Source organism: Amblyraja radiata, chromosome 6, assembly GCF_010909765.2.
Source record: "Amblyraja radiata isolate CabotCenter1 chromosome 6, sAmbRad1.1.pri, whole genome shotgun sequence".
NCBI classification, from domain to species: domain Eukaryota; kingdom Metazoa; phylum Chordata; class Chondrichthyes; order Rajiformes; family Rajidae; genus Amblyraja; species Amblyraja radiata.
In genome coordinates this window covers 86,964,513-86,983,366 of record NC_045961.1, presented here as the reverse complement: position 1 = coordinate 86,983,366, position 18,854 = coordinate 86,964,513, and the positions used below count along the sequence as shown (strand labels likewise).

Here is an 18,854-nt window from a genome sequence, read left to right as displayed (position 1 = left end):
GGGGGGATCTTATAGAAACTGACAAAATTCTTAAGGGTACACAAAATTGCTGGAGGAACTCAGCGGGTGCAGCAGCATCTATGGAGCGAAGGAAATAGGCGACGTTTCGGGCCGAAACCCTTCTTCAGACTGATGGGGGGTGGGGAAAGAAAGAAGGAAAAAGGGAGGAGGAGGAGGTGCCCGAGGGCGGGCGGATGGGAGGGTGGGAGGAGACAGCTAGAGGGTGAAGGAAGGGGAGGAGTTGGACAGGCTAGATGCAGGAAGATTGTTCCCGATGTTGGGGAAGTCCAGAACAAGGGGTCACAGTTTAAGGATAAGGGGGAAGTCTTTTAGGACCAAGATGAGAAAATCATTTTTTACTCAGAGTGGTGAATCTGTGGAATTCTCTGCCTCAGAAGGTAGTTGAGGCCAGTTCATTGGCTATATTTAAGAGGGAGTTAGATGTGGCTCTTGTGGCTAAAGGGATCAGAGGGTATGGAGAGAAGGCAGGTACAGGATACTGAGTTGGATGATCAGCCATGATCATATTGAATGGCGGTGCAAGCTCGAAGGGCCGAATGGCCTACTCCTGCACCTTTCTATGTTTCTAAGTTCTACAAAAACCCTTAAACGTCCTCAGCCCTTTCTGTGTTTCAAAGAAGATGCCCACTTCATCAATCCACCAGCTAATCATAAGAAACATAGAACATAGAAACATAGGTGCAGGATTAGGCCATTCGACCCTTCGAGCCAGTGCCGCCATTCAATATGATCATGGCTGATCATGCAAAATCAGTACTCCTTTCCTGCTTTCTCCCCATATCCCTTGATTCCATTCAGGTCATGTCTTGCTATTAATGGGATGTTTATCATTTATTATATATAATTATCCTAATCCTAACCCTACCATTAACCTCCATACCAACCCTGCATCTTTCTGACATTAAGGGCTAAACTGTTATTCTGACACCATCTCTATCCTGTACTCCGTCTCATCATTGTGGTTGATTTCACCAATAACAATAGTATCATCAACAAACTTAAAGACTGAGTTAGAGCTGTTCTTGCCAACACAGTCATGGCTATATCGGGAGTAGACCAGGGGGGGGGGGGGGGGGGGGGGGGGGGGGGGGGGGGGGGGGGGGCACCAGTGTTGAGGGTCAGGGTGGAGGAAATGTTATGACCAATTCTAACCGACTGAGGACTGTCAGGAGGTCCGGAAGCCTGTGGCAGAAGGCCAAAGGCCAAAATCCTGGATTCAGACTTTATCCCAACACCATTACATTGCCGGAGGAGGTCGTTGAGGCAGATACTATTGCAACATTTAAGAAACATTTAGATAGGTATCTGGATAGGATAGGTTTAGAGGCATATGGGCCAAATGTAAGCACGTGGGACTAGTGTAGATGGGGCATGTTGGTCGGTGTTAACAAGTTGGGCCGAAGGGCCTGTTTCCATGCTGTATGGCTCTATGACTAATAGCACTAAAACCAAACCTAATCCCAAATCTAATAATCCTAATCCCATGAACCCTGCCCCCATCCCAAGGAACCGACACTGCCCCGGGAATCTTGCCACTATTCTGACTAATCTTCCAGCCTCTGATACTAAAGAACCCTGCCCCTGATCCTAATCACCCTGAATAATCCTGGTGCTGACCCTAATAATCTTGACTCTTGCCTTAATAAACTGGTACATTTTTCATGTTGACATTTATGATAAGATGATAAGACCCTAAGCTGTCTGTGACCACCTACTTACAGCAAGGTGTAGCGGATGCTACTAATGTACTACCTGTGTAGCCTTCTCGTGTGCTAGCATCCAGGTTTTGAGATAAGCTGCCAAACTGGTCAGTGACACCCCGGCCAAATCCTCGGCGCCTTCTCCGAAGTCCAGGCTGACCTGGGTCAGCAGAGACAGGGTTGTGCAAGACCTCTTCAGTCAGCAGTTCAGATTCTGTGAAGGGAAGACAGAGGTGAAGTTAGCTCTCATTGCATTCTCATCCTAATTTGGGGATAGGCTGATTGCCTGGAAACCTGGCGGATCATGAAAGGCTGAGCCACAGTAATATAGCACACCTTAGCACAGATGCCAATGGTGGATGTTCACCCATTGTGTCTGGGCCACAATATGCCACTATAAACAAGATGAAAAATGGAAGGATCCCAGGAGGAATGTCCTGGCACTTGAGAATGAGGAGTATTTATTCTTGAAAAAAAAATTGAGATCAGGCTTCCTGCAAGAGAGGCTGACCAGAACCAATGTTTCAGAGGGAGGATTTGTTCTCTTTATTCTGCTCCTGTGCTGAAATGATTACGTTATCTGGAGTATAATCCTCAGTGAGATCAGTTATGGTCCTCCCTATCTCATGTACAGGGCCTCAAGTCAGCAAAGTAGGGTAAGGGTTCGATCCTGACCATGGCTGGTGTCTGTACAGTTTGTATATTCTCCCTGTGACCTTCCTCTCACATTCCAAAGACGTGCAGGTTTGTAGGTTAATTGACTTCTGTAAATTGTCCCTTGTGTGTACAATAGAACTAGTAAGCGTGTGATTGCTGGTTGGTGCAGACTTGGTGGGCGAGGGGCATGTTTCCATGTTGGATCTCTGAAAACTAAAACCAAAACCCAAATCAATGGTCTCCAGTGATGCTGTCTGACCTGCTGAGTTACTCCAGCGCTTTGTGTCCTATGTGCCACCAAATCCAAGCTCAGTTTCACAGATGCACTTCAACTCAGCAGATCAATAAATCAGAATTAGGACCATGTTCAATTGCCTTAAAATGTTCTATAGGCAAGAGGCTAACAACTCACTCCAACCGGCCTGTACAACATCGAGTAATCGAGCCTGGAGCGGCCTGCACCTTTGGTTTGTGACGGTCACCGACTCGAGACAATGTGCACGAGAATGTGGGAAACCATGGAGTAACTCAGCGGGTCAGGCAGCATCCCAGGGGAGAAGGAACAGGTGACGTTTCGGGTCGGGACCCTTCCTCGGGGTCTCGACCTAAAACTTCCCCCATTCTTTCTCTCCAGAGATGCTGCCTGTCCCGCTGAGTTACTCCAGCTTTTTGTGTCTATCTTTGGTTTAAACCAGCATCTACAGTTCCTTCTTACACATGTGGAAAACCATTCCTGATCTCGCTGAGGATTGTACTCCAGATAACTTAACCCTTTCAGTAGAGGAGGGTGGAGGATACGAAGAATAAGGAGAACCAGATCCCCCCTGTAGAAAGACTGGTCCTACTCAGCAGTTCTCCCAGGAAGCCTGCTCTCTGATTTTTATTTTCCCTTAACATAGGAACATAGAAAAATAGGTGCAGGAGTAGGCCATTCGGCCCTCCGAGCCAGCACCGCCATTCAATATAATCATGGCTGATCATCTAAAATCAACACTCCGTTCCTGCTGTTTCCCCATATCCCTTGATTCCTTTAGCCCTAAGAGCTAAAGCTAACTCTCAAAGCCACCATCTCCAATGCCAGGCAGTTCCATGTGTCCCCTCCACTTTTCTTCTTGTTTATTATGGCTAAACATCCGTCATATGACTTGCACCAGGCTCACTGCAGTGATCTCTGTTTATCGTCACAAATCTCCTCATTTATAAGGTGACAACGCCGGATACAGTGGCGGAAAACCCGTGGGGGCCAGAGGGGACACTTCCCCCCCCATGTTTGGAGAGGTGGGGGAAATCCCCCCCCAAGTTTTTGTGATCCAGATTTTAAAATCGCCGTTTTTAGCGCTGGATTGAGCCTCCGAAGCCTCGCGCGTGTGTGTGAGTGTGCGCATGCGCGCGTGGCCACCAAAAAATTGTGTCCCCCGTCCCCTCCATGTTTTGATAGTGAGTTCCGTTCTTGGCCGGATAGAAACCTAAGTGCTTGAAGTAGTTTTCCAATCCGCTCCAGGAGTTTTTCTGTATGAATGTCTTCACCAGACCCCATGGTTGCTTCCTGTAACAGACATCTGTGGAAACTCTGCAATGAAAGTAAAGAAGGGTAAAGTTACTGAAAAATAAGAGGCATTGCTACAACACCCTGACCTGAAGGGAAAAATCTAAACCATGGCCTGAAATCAATCGAAACACAAAGTCTTTCAAGTTGGAAGCAATTAAACAGGAATGCAGGAGACAACAGTGATCCGAGAGTAATATCCTCTCCAGAGCGCACCAGTGCATGCTTTACCTGAGTCTACACTTGCGTTTTGACGTCTTAATAATGCAGTACCGGTTGTGCGTATAGAAGTAGTCATGGTAAGGCACATCATGTGTGATAACCTCAGCATCGATCAGGTAGTATTGACCAGTCTGGCTGTCTTTGGACATGGCCTGCAACAATGCAGAGATATCTCAATTAGTTAATAACCCGGTAGATAGGCAGTGATTCCAGAGACAAGACATTTTCCAAATATTTATCCACCACCTTTTAAAAGATATCGTGCTTTTGTTTCCAACGCTAATTCTTGTCGGATCCAGATGACTACACAAAAGAAAATGTACTTTTGAACATTATCTTATCGGTCTTCTGTACTAACTTACAAACCCAAAGCAGTTTTCCCAAACATAATAAATCAAAACACCAAATGGCCACTTTAATCAAAGGTTCTCAAAATAAAGTTCCTGCATCAATTTATAACTGAAGCCGCCTTTCCTGATATCTGGTCGTCATGCTCTGCCCTAACTAGACTATCTGCTCAATGACAACATCGTACACTGTGCCCCAATTTATAAATGCTACGATCTATGTTTGCTAACTTTGTTTTTCCATGCATAATTATGGGGAACATCTAGCTCCATGCCCTTCAACACATCCCACATCTATGTCTGAAGAAGGGTTTCGGCCCGAAACGTTGCCTATTTCCTTCGCTCCATAGATGCTGCTGCACCCGCTGAGTTTCTCCAGCATTTTTGTGTACACACTATATGCATATATTTCCTCTCTCATACAATGTATTTATACTGAGAATGATTCATAACCTGACAGGGGACTAAAATCGTTTAATCAAATAAACCTTTGATTAAACGATTCTCTTTATTCTCTCTGCTTTTTCTCGATCAGGAACACAACACACTTATTTTCTCCCATTTCCGTTCTGATATGTCCTGACCCAGAACATCGATCTATTTTTCCCACCGCAGATGCTGCCTGACCACAGTGCTGCCAATATTACCCCTTTCTGTTTTGGACAGGATTTTGCTTTAGCCAACTTTTTTGAATCTTGAAGTTGCTCTACACAATTATTCAGATAGATGTTGCCTCCTAAACATCGCCACTGGTTTTTCTACAGTTCTATAGTTTAATTTAGAGATACAGCATGGAAACAGGCCCTTGGGACCACCGATCCGACTAATGATTACCTGTATATTAGTTCTATCCTACACACTCGGGCCAATTTACAGAAGCCAATTAACTGCACGTCTTTGGAATGTGGGGGGAAACCAGAGCACCCAGAGAAAAACCACGCAGTCACGGGGGTGACATGCAAACTCCGGACAGACAGCAACCGCACTCAGGATCGAACCTGGGTGTCTGGCGCTGTAAGGCAGACAGGGCCGGCCTTAGGAGGTGCGGGGCCCAATTGGGAACAATTTTGGTGAGCCCTAGGTTCTCAGCCAAGGTCTGTAGAATCATAGACTATTGTAGACTTTATATCGCTATGGCAGAATGGAAAGTAATCAACATGTGCGCTTAAAAAGTGCCTGCGAGTTAATGGACTAAACAGATCTAAGCTACAATTTAATATAAAATTGCATACATGTAAACCCACAGGTAACAAACAAAACGTGTAGACCTGTAAAGTGCATAGTTACAATACCACTTGTTTTAGTGACTGTGAAATGAAAAAAAAAAAATCTAATTAACTAGATCCTGGAAAACCAATAACTATTGGCGAAAAACCAGTCCAGGCATTAAATTTTGGGCTTCAGCCCCATCCTACCCTTTGGGCTTCTACCCCATCCTAACTTAGTTGTGTGTGTGTGTGTGTGTGTGTGTGTGCACGTGTGTTAGTTGTCTGTGCATGATGTGTGTGTGTGCGTGCGTGATGTGTGAGTTAAGGGCCTGTCCCATCAGCATGCGATTGCATGCGTCTAGCGCGACCAAACGTGGTGGCTTGAGGCGTATGGCCTCGCGGGGCCGGTCTCACTTCCAACCGCGGAGCCGTCTGGAGTTGTACGGGGCTGGTCCCGACATCATACTCACCAATCAGCTGGGCAGGAGGCGGGCCGACTGAATTTGGACGTCGCACGGCGTCGGGCGGTTACGTCATCACGCAACGCCGGGCGGTGACAACATCGTGCAATGCCACGCGCTAGGCGTACGCCGTCAAGACGCTACGTACGGCGTTAAGACGCTGCGTACGGCGTCGAGGCGCTGCGTACGGCCTCAATGCGGCTGCGGGCCGAAAGGCCGTTGTCACGCGGAATTTTTGGGCAGTGTCAGTTTTTCGGAGCCATGCGCAATGTTGGGACCAGCTCTGCACAACACCAGACGGCTTCACGGTTGGAAGTGGGACCGGCCCCGCGAGGACGAACGCCTCAAGCCACCACGTTAGGTCGCGCTAGCCGCATGCAGTCGCATGCTGGTGGGACAGGCCCTTTAGTTGGCTGTGCATTATGTGTGTGTGGGATGGAAGGAGAGAAGGGAGGGTGGGCGAGAAGGGAGAAAGGAGTGAAGGGAGTGAGGGAAGTAGAGAAAGAAGGGAGGGAGGAAAGGAGAGAAGGGAAAAGAGAGAGAGGAAGGAGAGAAAGAAGGGAGGGAGGGAAGGAAGGAAGGGAAGGGAGGGAAGAAGGGAAGGAGAGAAGTGAGGGAGAGGGCCGGCAGCGGGAGCGGATGTTGGGGTCCGGGCGGACGGGTGTGAGCTGAGGCCGAGGTTTGTAAACGTTGATCCAACCCCCGGCCCGGCCCTCCCTGTATTGTTCACCGCGTCTTCCCGGGGAGAGAGAGGGGTGGAGCCGGGGCTGTGTGCGTGAAGCACGGCGACTGGAGGGGCGGGAGCGCTGCCCCGGGACCGAGAGGGAATGACCCCCTCTCCCTCTCCCCCTTCTCCATTCCCCCTCACACCCCCTCCCCGTCTATCCCTTTCTTCCCCCTGCACCCCTCTACTCTCTCTCCACCCCTCTCTCCCCCCTCCACCCGGGGTAGACTGGCACGGGGCCCCCCTTAGCCCCCAATTGGAAGTAATGGATCATCACTCCAGACATTCTCTTGTGATTACAAAATCGGCTTAAGGCCGGCCCTGAAGGCAGAAACTACTGCTGCACCACTGAACCGACAACAAAAGTTCTCCTTGCAGATTTGTGATAACTTTGACACTAAGTTGTGGGTTTGAGTTTAAATTTTGTAATCACAAGAGATTGTCTGGAGTGATGATCCATTACAGTGCTGAGGAGTGCCCTCTTTTGGATGAGATATTAAACTAAAAGCTATCTTGAGATATCTTGAGAGAGAAGCGAGTGTCACCAAGCTTCTGAATTCTCTGGGGTGGAACCCTCTCCAAGACAGACGTGAAGTTCACCGTTTGACCTGTTTTTACAAAATGTTAAATGGTCAGCTCGACATAGATTACAAGACCTACACCAAACCCAAGCCAATTAGGATCAGACGAGGGCATTCGATCCAATTTGTGATCCCAGCTACAAAGACAGATGTGTACAGCAATTCGTTCTTTCCCCGCACAATTAAAGCATGGAATAATCTCCACCCAACTATAGCCAACCAGCGATCCCCGTACACTAGCATATCCTACACACTAGGGACAATTTATCATTTTTACCAAAGCTAATTAACCTACAAACCTGTACGTCTTTGGAATGTGGGAGGAAACCAGACAACCCGGAGAAAACCAACAGGGAGAACGTACAAATTCCGTACAGACAACACCCACAGTCAGGATCGAACCCGGATCTCTGGCGCTGTAAAGCAGCAACTCTACCGCTGCGCCACTGTGCCCCCCTTAGGCATGTGCAGTTTCGAGGATGGCCAACTAATTTATTCAAATCAAGTGCCCACATACATCAATGGGATAACATCCAAATAATCTGCTTTTTAAGGGCCTGTCCCACGAGCATGCGACCTGCATGCTGCAAGCGCGACCTAAAGGGCCTGTCCCACCAGCATGCGCCTGCATGTGGCAAGCGTGACCAAACCAGAAGCGGGAGCCGCGCGGAGGTCGAGTGAGTGACACGGCGTCGAGGCGACTGCGTATGCCCGTCGAGGCGGTGCGTACGGCGTCGAGGCGGCTGCGGGCCGGCAGGCCGTTGCCGCGCGGAATTTTTAAACAGGGTCAGTTTTTCGGAGCCCCGCGCGATGTCGGGACCAGCTCCGCACAACCCCATACGGCTCCGGCGATCGAAGTGGAACCGGCCCCACGAGGCCGTACGGCTCAAGCGACCACGTTAGGTCGCGCTTGCCACATGCAGGCGCATGCTGGTGGGACCGGCCCTTTAGGTCGCGCTTGCCGCATGCAGGTCGCATGCTCTTGGGACAGGCCCTTAAGTAGCTACAAAATAATGAACATCACAGAATGTTGGGAACAATTACTTGTTCTGTGTTGAACAATGTAAAGGGATATGTTCTTTATTGCTAAGTAGGCCGATGTGACCTTGGTTTAACATCTCACCTGGAAAACAGCACCTGTGAAGGTGCACTGGACCCTTTGTGTTGCAGAGGGTGTGCAGCTTGAGCTGTGTGTTCAAGGTGCTGATGTAGACCTTGAACTGACAGAGACAACAGTGCTCTCCACTGAGTTGCGTTCACACTTAAATCTGTACTAACGCTAGAAATCTAGATGAAGGCATTAGATCGCTCAATAAATATCCTCCCAAAAAATAGTACTGTTGTGCAAAACAGTAAAGGTCACTCCTATCTTGCATTTTGCAACTACATTGGCAAACAAGACAATGTACAATGCCGTCCATAATGTTTGGGACAAAGACACATCATTTATTTATTTGCCTCTGTACTCCACAATTTGAGATTGGTAATAGAAAAAATCTCATGTGGTTAAAGTGCACATTGTCAAATTTTATTAAAGGCCTGTTTTAGACTGTTTGGTTTCACCATGTAGAAATTACAGCTGTGTTTATACATAGTCCCCCCCATTTCAGGGCATCATAACGTTTGGGACGCATGGCTTTCCAGGTGTTCCTAATTGATCAGGTGTGTTTAAATGCCTCCTTAATGCAGGTATAAAAGAGCTCTCAGCACCTAGTCTTTCCTCCAGTCTTTCCATCACCTTGGAAACTTTTATTGCTGTTTATCAACATGAGGACCAAAGTTGTGCCAATGAAAGTCAAAAAAACCATAATGAGACTGAGAAACAAGAATAAAACTGTTAGAAGCATCAGCCAAATCTTAGGCTTACCAAAATCAACTGTTTGGAGCATCATTACGAAGAAAGAGAGCATTGGTGAGCTTACTAATCGCAAAGGGACTGGCAGGCCAAGGAAGACGCCCACAGCTGATGACAGAAGAATTTTCTCTATAATAAAGAAAAATCCCCAAACACCTGTCCGACAGTTCAGAAACATGTGTGTGGATTTGTCAATGACCACTGCCTACAGAAGACTTCATGAACAGAAATACAGAGGCTTCACTGCAAGATGCAAACCACTGGTTAGCTGCAAAAATAGGATGGCCAGGTTACAGTTTGCCAAGAAGTATTTAAAAGAGCAACCACAGTTCTGGAAAAAAGGTCTTGTGGACAAATGAGACGAAGATTAACTTGTATTAGAGTGATGGCAAGAGTAAAGTATGGAGGAGAGAAGGACCTGCCCAAGATCGAAAGCATACCACCTCATCTGTGAAACACGGTGGTGGGGGTGCTATGGCCTGGGCATGTATGGCTGCTGAAGGTTCTGGCTCACTTATCTTCATCGATGATACAACTGCTGATGGTAGGAGCACAATGAATTCTGAAGTGTATAGACACATCCTATCTACTCAAGTTCAAACAAATGCATTAAAACTCATTGACCGGCGGTTCATTCTACAGCAAGACAATGATCCCAAACATACTGCTAAAGCAACAAAGGAGTTTTTCAAAGCTAAAAATGGTCAATTCTTGACTGGCCAAGTCAATCACCCGATCTGAAAGCAGGTGAGCATGCTCTTTATATGCTGATGAGAAAACTGAAGGGACTATCCGGAAGTGGCGGCGCTGTGAAACGGCTGCGGCTCGCCTGCAGTCTGTCTGTTTTTACTTTTTTGTCTTGTTTTTTTTTTGTCTTGTTTAGTTAAACTTTTGGTTATTAGGTTGTGTTATGTGTGGGGGGGGGGGGGGTTAAACAGGGCTTTCTGTCTCTCCCTTCGGGGGAATGCGACTTTCTTGTCGTATCCCCGTTCTCTTCCCCCGTCTGAGCTGTGGCCTAATGGCGGAGCTGGCGGCCTCCAACCTGCGACCGACCTCGAGGATCCGGAGGTAGAGCCAGCCAGGACTTACCAACGCGAGGCTGGCCGTCTTCGAGCTGCGGCGGCGTTCGGGCAGCGGCTCGTCTCGGCGCCCCGGTGAGGTTGGCGGCGCGGGGCTGAGACACTCCTGTGAGGGCGGCCCGGCTCCCGGCTGGAAGGCGCTCCAGTGAGGGCGGCCCGGCTCCCGGCTGGAAGGCGCTCCGGTGAGGGCGGACGGCGTGGGGCTGAGACACTCCTCTGAGGGCGGCCCGGCTCCCGGCTGGAAGGCGCTCCCGTGGGGGCAGCCCGGTGCGGGGCTGAGACGCTCCCGTGTGGGCGGCCCGGTGCGGGGCGGAGACGGTGCTCCGGTGGCTGAGGTGGCGTTCTGGCGGCAACGACCTGAATCCGGGGCTCGGCCGCGGGCCAGTGGATGACATCGTCGGGAGCTCGCGGGTCACAGGTTGATGCTTGTTTTCCGGAGCTCCCGTGGCAACAGCTGCGTCCGCTGGACTGGAGGGCGGCAGCTTCGACCACCCCCGGGCCGCGGAGCTTGAATCGCGGGACTGACTTACCATTGCCCGGTGGGGTATCGCCTCAGCGCAGAGGGAGAAGAGGAGGGAAGAGACAGTAACTCTAAGACTTTTGCCTCCATCACAGTGAGAAGGTGCATGGTGAACTCACTGTGGTGGATGTTAATTTGTGTTTATTGTGTGTTGTTTGTTATTACATGTATGGCTGCAGGCAACGACATTTCGTTCAGACCGAAAGGTCTGAATGACAAATAAAGGATTCAATTCAAAAACAAGCATAAGCTAAAGATGGCTGCAATACAGGCCTGGCAGAGCATCACCAGAGAAGACACCCAGCAACTGGTGATGTCCATGAATAGCAGTCATTGCATGCAAAGGATATGCAACAAAATACTAAACATGACTACTTTCATTTACATGCCATTGCTGTGTCCCAAACATTATAGTGCCCTGAAATGGGGGGACTGTGTATAAACATTGCTCTAATTTCTACATGGTGAAGCCAAAATATATAAAAATTGCCTTTATTAAAATCTGACAATGTGCACTTTAACCACATGTGATTTTTTTTCTATTACAAATTTCAAATTGTGGAGTACGGTGGCAAATAAATAAATGATGGGTCTTTGTCCAAAACATTATGGAGGGCACTGTATGTTCTCACATGCAATAAAAAAACATTGCCTTTGTCAGTACCTGGTTCTCAGTTGCTGTTGAAAACTTGCCGATTAGAGGGTTTGAGATAGTTATCACATATTTTAGTGTCCTTGTCTGGTAACCACTCATGTCTTTCTCCCATCGACCAACAACAAGATCTAAGGGAACAAGATTAGTTTTTCTTTCATATTAGTAGCCACTCAGCTACTATTCCATTCTTAATAATTTACAAATGGAGTACATTTACACATCTGTTGTGCTGCTGCAAGTAAAAATTTAATTGTTCAATTTGTTCAGTCACAGAAGGGTCTCGACCTGAAAATTCACCCATTCCTTCTCTCCAGAGATGCTGCCTGTCCCGCTGAGTTACGCCAGCATTCTGTGTCTATACTGCGCTGTAGTGTTCTACATTCTCTGATTCTTTTTACCCTTGTTCACTGCCCTCTTGAATCCGTCCTCTTTACTGAGTAATGCTTTTGTTGAGCATCATGTATAATCTCCTTAATCAGATCCCACTGCTTGCCAAGTCTTCACTGTGCACATCTATGCTCATTCTATGCCCAGTATACATACACATGATCTAGCTACACTAACAATGAGAATGAACAAACCTGAAAGAAACAAAGAGAAATTATATCTATATTCAATGCTTAACAATGAGATTCCCAAATATAACTAGTCATAGAGTCAGCATATTCAGCACAGAGACAGACCCTTCAGCCCACCATGTCCATGTTGACTTGTTATCCATGCCAATCCATTTGCCTCATTTGGGTCACATTCCTCAGTATCTTGCCTATTTGTGATTGTCTGAATATTTCATAAATATAGTGATTTTATGATTCCCCCACTTTCTCTGGCATCGCATTCCACATGTCAACCATTCTCCGAATGAATGAAAAAACATAACACTAAATCCCCTTTAACCTCCTTTCCCCTCACCTTAACCCTAAGCCCTCTTGTTTTTGATATCCCTAGCATGGGAGAACATTTTCAGCCTCACTACTATATCTATGCCAGTATTAATTTTATGTAGTTATATCACCCCTCAGCCTCCTTCGCTTTAGGGAGAACGAGTACATTCTCTCCCCATAACTAACTTCTTCCAACCCATAAATGGACACAAAATGCTGGAATAATTCAGTGGGACAGGCAGCATACTGGAAAAAAGCAATGGGTGACATTTTGGGTCGAGATCCTTCTTCAATCCAAGTAACATCCTGGTAATTGTCTTCTGCATTCTCTCCAGCACAATCAAATTATTCCTAAAGTGTGGCAAGCAGAACAGCACATAATATTACAAGTCTATCATATCATATACTTATTAAAAGTCTGATCTTGTATGTGTGTATATGTGTGTGTATATGTATGTGTGTATAAGTGGTTGTCTTTACATCTTCGCAAAAACACTACGCGATAACGATTATGTTTTTACATATTCTGATTCACATTTTTCCCCTCTAGGCAGAGAGCACCTTCACTGAACATTTTATGCTTTATTTCTCGACTTATTACTGATTAAAGTTTAAAAAAATCAAAAGACTTTGAATTTAACACGACCAGCTTCAACTGATGACGTCACAATGGCTCGGCTAGCAGTGATCAGCTTCACTGAAGATATCATCCTATATTTGACAAGTTATTCGTGATTAAAGCTTTATAAATGCCAACTTTCACAAGATTTTTACATATTCTGAGTCCCATTTTCCCCCTCCAGGCATGGCTCAGCTAGCAGTGATCAGCTTCACTTACGTTCGGGAACGGCTTGAGTTGGAGGACCATGCCTCCCGTGGGGGCTATGGGTAGGGAACAGGTGCGTTGGGGGAGCAGACCCAATTCTGCACTTGGTCTAGTATTCTTTAAAGTCGCAACTTAATGTCTTAACGTTATATATTATAAACCAACAGAGCAAGCATGCCATACACCTTATTCACTACCATGTCTACCAATGTTGCAACTTTCAGGGAGCTATGGACTTGAACCCCACGACCTCTCAGTTTGTTAACATTCGCTGCATTTGTTCTACGCCTACTTGGCTCCCCCAAATGCATCACCTCACATTTGTTGGAACAGTTACCTGTCCCAACTTTACATAAAATTGCAGTTACCTGTAATTTTTCTTGCATTTGCAAATTTCCGTAGAAAGTGAGAGTCGGTGAAGAGAAGCTCAAACATCTTGTCTGCATTCATGTTGAATACTCTATTAATGTAAAGTTTACCCTGGAGATCACTGCACGAGGTTCTCTCTTCAGCTGCACAGAATCAAATGAAAGTCATTTCAGAGTTCCTCAAGAATCCTTTCTTTAACAAAAATCACTGATGTATAATACTTAAATCATCGTGCATGGCATTATATTTTAGCTGCATCAAATGTGTGTGTTTTGCTGTATTTCTGGTGAAAATCCACTGCTTTCATTGGGGAAAATTTCTATCATTTTAAATGATTTTGATTAAATTAACACTGTTAACGACTGTTTGCTGTTCGTACAAGTATTTGCACTACTCAGTATCCAACTCATTGGCTGATATAGGGTTGCCAGTGGGAATTTTGTTTGAATGCATATGCATTTTGTATGCAGGTAGTATGCGCATCTTATTTCTCCTACTGCTTTGAGATTGTCAAGAATTTCAATAGTTTTCTTTATTTTATGATGAAGCTTCTGCTCAAATCTATATGCAGGTGGGTAAAAACGGGGACTTTAATTGGGAAAGGTGAGCCAAAAATGTACATTAATGTAACTTTATGCCCAAACATTGAAGAGCATCATAATGCTTTAAGACTACTGATTGACCTCATTGTTCACCATTGGAAAAGCACAAAAGCCTCACAGCCTTGGAGATCTAGTGCTTTTGCATACGAGTGATTTGCACTGGGAATATGAGGCAAATTTCTTATGTACTCATTTTCATTTGTAATTCTGAGAATTCAATCACTCAGAAGCAGGGAGAAGAGATTATTGGCTGAAACCCATGGGAGTCAGAGGGAAAACACGGTTTTAAACTGAGGAATTTGATTTGATAAGCAAGCTTGCTCTAGGGGAGAGGCAGTGGGGGAGCGGCCTTGTGAGGGAAGTGCCTTGAGAGGGAAGTGTGAGTCTTTTGCTCGAGAATCTTGAGAGAAAAGTGCGAGTCTTTGGCTCGAGAGTCTTCGATGAGGAGGCTGAGTAGAGGAGACTATACCAACAGCTGGAGAGGACGGGATGCGGTGAACAGATGATGGGCAAGATGAGTCAGTGTGATGCTTGCAGGATGTGGGAGGTCAGGGACTCTGATGGTGCCTCTGGCTGCTACAGCTGTGGTAAGTGTGTCCAGTTTCAGCTCCTGAAGGACTGTGTTGGGGCACTGGAGAAGCAGCTGGATGACCTCAGGATCAACCGGGATAACGAGTGTTTCCTGGACAGGACCTACAGTGAGGTGGTCACGCCAGGAGACGGGAAGAACGAAGGTGGGTGACTCAGAGAAAGGGGAGTAACTGTGGAGTGCAGGAGACCCAGTCGGCTGTGCCTAATAAAAACAGGTACGCCCTCTTGGGAGCTGTCGGGGGAGCGCGCTTCCAGTCCGAGCGGCGGACACGTCGGTGGCTCCAATACTAGAGATGAGACTCGACCGACGGTACCGACGTCGGGCAGAGCTATAGTGGTGGGTGACTCCATTGTCTGAGGTGCGGACTGGAGATCCTGTGGAGGCAGGTGAGACTCGAGGATGGTCAGTGGCCTCCCTGGTGCCAGGGTTCAAGATATCACGAGCCAAATTCAGAACATCCTCGAGAGGGAAGGTGAAGAGCCGGCAGTAGTCATACACGTCGGCACAAACGACGTCGAGAAGATGAGGAAGGAGGTTCTGCAACACGAGTTTAGAGAGTTAGGAAGAAGACTGAAAGGCAGGACTTCTAGGGTGGTTATCTCTGGATTGCTTCCAGTACCTCGTGCTAGTGAGGACAGGAACAGGGAGATAAGGGGTCTTAATTTGTGGCTGAAGGGCTGGTGCAGGGACCACTGGGATCTCTTCTGGGGTAGGGGTGACCTGTACAAATGGGATGGGTTACACCTTAACTGGAGGGGTCCGACGTCTGGCAGGCAGGTTTGCTAGGGCTACACGTGTGGGTTTAAACATAAATAGTGGGGGGGGAGGGATTGACAAATTGGGAGTATAAAAATGTAGTTAATGGGGAAGTGAGTACAGGAAAAGTTATAAAAGATTCTCGAATTAATGGGAAGGAAAGCTCGAGAAAGGATAAGAGAGTAAGGTCAGGGCCAATTGTGAGCAGTGTGAGAGGGGAGGTGACTACCGGTCAAAGTGTTGTATATGAATGCGTGAAGTATAAGAAATAAAGTGGTCGAGCTTGAGGCTCAGTTAGAAATTAGCAAGTATGATGTTGTGGGAATTACAGAGACATGGCTGCAAGAGGGCCAGGGCTGGGAACTGAATATCCAAGGGTATACCTCCTATCGAAAAGACAAACAGGTGGGCAGAGGGGGTAGGGTAGCTCTGTTGGTGAGGAATGAAATTCAGTACCTTGCAAGGCGTGACATTGAAACAGGAGATGTGGAGTCAGTATGGATAGAACTAAGGAATTGTAAGGGTAAAAAGACCCTAATGGGAGTTATCTACAGGCCCCCAAACAGTAGCCTGGATATAGGGTTCAAGTTGAATCAAGAGTTAAAATTGGCATGTCGTGGAGGTAATGCTACGGTTGTTATGGGAGATTTCAACATGCAGGTAGGCTGTGAAAATCAAGAAAGGGAGTTTGTGGAGTGCCTCTGTGATGGATTCTTAGAGCAGCTTGTACTGGAGCCAACCAGGGAGAAGGCAATTCTGGATTTAGTGTTGTGTAATGAACCAAATTTGATAAAGGAACTTGAGGTTAAGGAGCCATTAGGAGGTAGTGACCATAATACGGTAAGTTTTAATCTACAATTTGAGAGGGAGAAGGGTAAATCGGAGGTGTCAGTATTACAGTTGAACAAAGGGGACTAAGGAGCCACGAGGGAGGAGCTGGCCAAAGTTGACTGGAAAGATACCCTGGCAGGGATGACAGTGGAACAACAATGGCAGGTATTTCTGGGAATAATACAGAAGGTGCAGGATCAGTTCATTCCAAAGAGGAGGAAAGATTCCAAAGGGAGTAAAGGGCAACCGTGGCTGATAAGGGAAGTCAGGGCCAGTATAAAAATAAAAGAGAAGAACTACAACATAGTAAAGAAGCAAGAAGATTGGGTAAAGTTTAAAGAGCAACAGAAGATAACTAAAAAGGCAATACGGGGAGGAAAGATGAGGTACGAAGGGAAGCTAGCCAAGAATATAAAGGAGGATAGTAAAAGCTTATTTAAATATGTGAAGAGGAAAAAATTAGTTAAGACCAAATTTGGACCCTTGAAGACTGATAAAGGTGAATTTATTATGGGGAACAAGGAAATGGCAGATGAGTTGAACAGTACTTTTGATCCATCTTCACTAAGGAGGACACAAATAATCTTCCTGATGTACTAGTGGCCAGAGGATCTGGGATAGCGGAGGAACTGAAGGAAATTCACATTAGGCAGGAAATAGTGTTGGGTAGACTGATGGGACTGAAGGCTGATAAATCCCCATGGCCTGATGGTCTGCATCCCAGGGTACTCAAGGAGATGGCTCCATAAATCGTGGACGCGAAATGGTGTTCATTTTCCAGAGTTCTATAGATTCAGGATCAGTTCCTGTGGATTGGAGGGTAGCTAATGTTATCCCACTTTTTAAGATAGGCGGGAGAGAGAAAAAAGGGAATTATAGACCAGTTAGCCTGACATCGGTGGTGGGGAAGATGCTGGAGTCAATCATAAAAGAGGCACATTTGGATAGCATTAACAGGAACGGTCCGACTCAGCATGGATGAACATTGTCCCACACCTCCGCTCCACCCGACCCACAGCCCGCGGAGGGTGGCCGTCGGAGAGTGGGGGCTGTCCCGAGGGACGTGCACCTTCGGCCGCTGTGGGTGCTGTCTGTATGAAGTTTGTACATTCTCCCCGTGACCTGCGTGGGTTTTCTCTGGGAGCTGCGCTTCCTCCCACATTCCAAAGACGAGCAGGTTTGTAGGTTAATTGGCTTTGGTAAAATTGTCCCTAGTGTGTAGGTCGCTGGTCGACGCGGACCCTGTGGGCCAAAGGGTCTGTTTCCGCACTGTATCTCTAAACTAAACTAAAAATATGAAACATCTTTGTGAAGGTAGACAAAAATGCTGGAGAAACTCAGCGGGTGAGGCAGCATCTATGGAGCGAAGGAAATGGGCAACTTTTCAGGTCGAGATCCTTCTTCAGACCCCGAAAAGTTGCCAATTTCCTTCGCTCCATAGATGCTGCCTCACCCGCTGAGTTGAGTTTCTCCAGCATTTTTGTCTACCTTTGGTTTTCCAGCATCTGCAGTTCCTTCTTAAACAAACATCTTTGTGATGTTAATTTTCGTAATACAGTGCATGATGGCAGACTTGTTGCTTCCAGTGCCCAGGAGATGGCGCCGTTCATTGCTTGCTCAAACCTGCCCTTCTGGGTTATCAATTCTGGAATAAAGAGACTGAGATTCTGGTGGAAGTGTCCAAGTGTTAACCAAAATCTGTCACAGAATAGGTGCCATCTTCAGATTATTACCAGCAGCCCATAAATAACACCAAAACTGTAAATAGAAAATGCTGGAAGTTCTTGGCAGCATATGTGGAGAGAAAGAAAGTTAATGGTTTAGAATCCTTCTGAATGAGAATCATTGACCTGAAACGTTAACTCTGCCCCTCTCTCCATAGATGCTGCTCAACCTACTGAGCATTTCCAACCCTGTCCCTTTGCATTTCTGGTTTCCAGCTTCTGTTATTATTCCAGCTTCCGTTATTATGTATAAGACGTTGGTCTTCTTCTTGCATGTGGCGTGCGCAGCCTAAAGTTGTAGGTCAACTTGTTCTATTTGATCTTGTTTGTGCTCGTCGGGTTGATTGCATTAGTTGAAACAGGGTGGACCACGTGAAGGTTGCAATCTCCCACCCCAAGACATTGGTGAGACCGCATTTAGAATATTGTGTTCAGCTCTGGGCACCATGTTATAGGAAAGATATTGTCAAGCTTGAAACATAGAAACATAGAAAATAGGTGCAGGAGGAGGCCATTCAGCCCTTTGAGCCAGCACCGCCATTCATTGTGATCATGGCTGATCGTCCCCAATCAATAACCCGTGCCTGCCTTCTCCCCATATCCCTTGATTCCACTAGCCCCTAGAGCTCTATCTAACTCTCTCTTAAATCCATCCAATGATTTGGCCTCCACTGCCCTCTGTGGCAGGGAATTC

At 46.7% G+C, this 18,854-nt stretch overlaps 1 protein-coding gene across 4 annotated transcripts in view; it reads right to left on the bottom strand.

The window, feature by feature from the left end:
- gramd1c (GRAM domain containing 1C) overlaps positions 1 to 18,854 on the bottom strand; it is a 61,284-nt gene that overhangs the window by 11,552 nt on the left and 30,878 nt on the right. For all 4 annotated transcript variants that reach the window (XM_033023124.1, XM_033023125.1, XM_033023126.1 and 1 more), the window contains 5 exons: positions 13,655 to 13,798; positions 11,586 to 11,704; positions 4,156 to 4,298; positions 3,845 to 3,948; positions 1,774 to 1,935 (listed from right to left, as the gene is read on the bottom strand). In XM_033023124.1, coding sequence (XP_032879015.1) covers positions 1,774 to 1,935; positions 3,845 to 3,948; positions 4,156 to 4,298; positions 11,586 to 11,704; positions 13,655 to 13,798 — 672 coding nt within the window. The remainder of the gene's footprint in view (positions 1 to 1,773; positions 1,936 to 3,844; positions 3,949 to 4,155; positions 4,299 to 11,585; positions 11,705 to 13,654; positions 13,799 to 18,854) is intronic.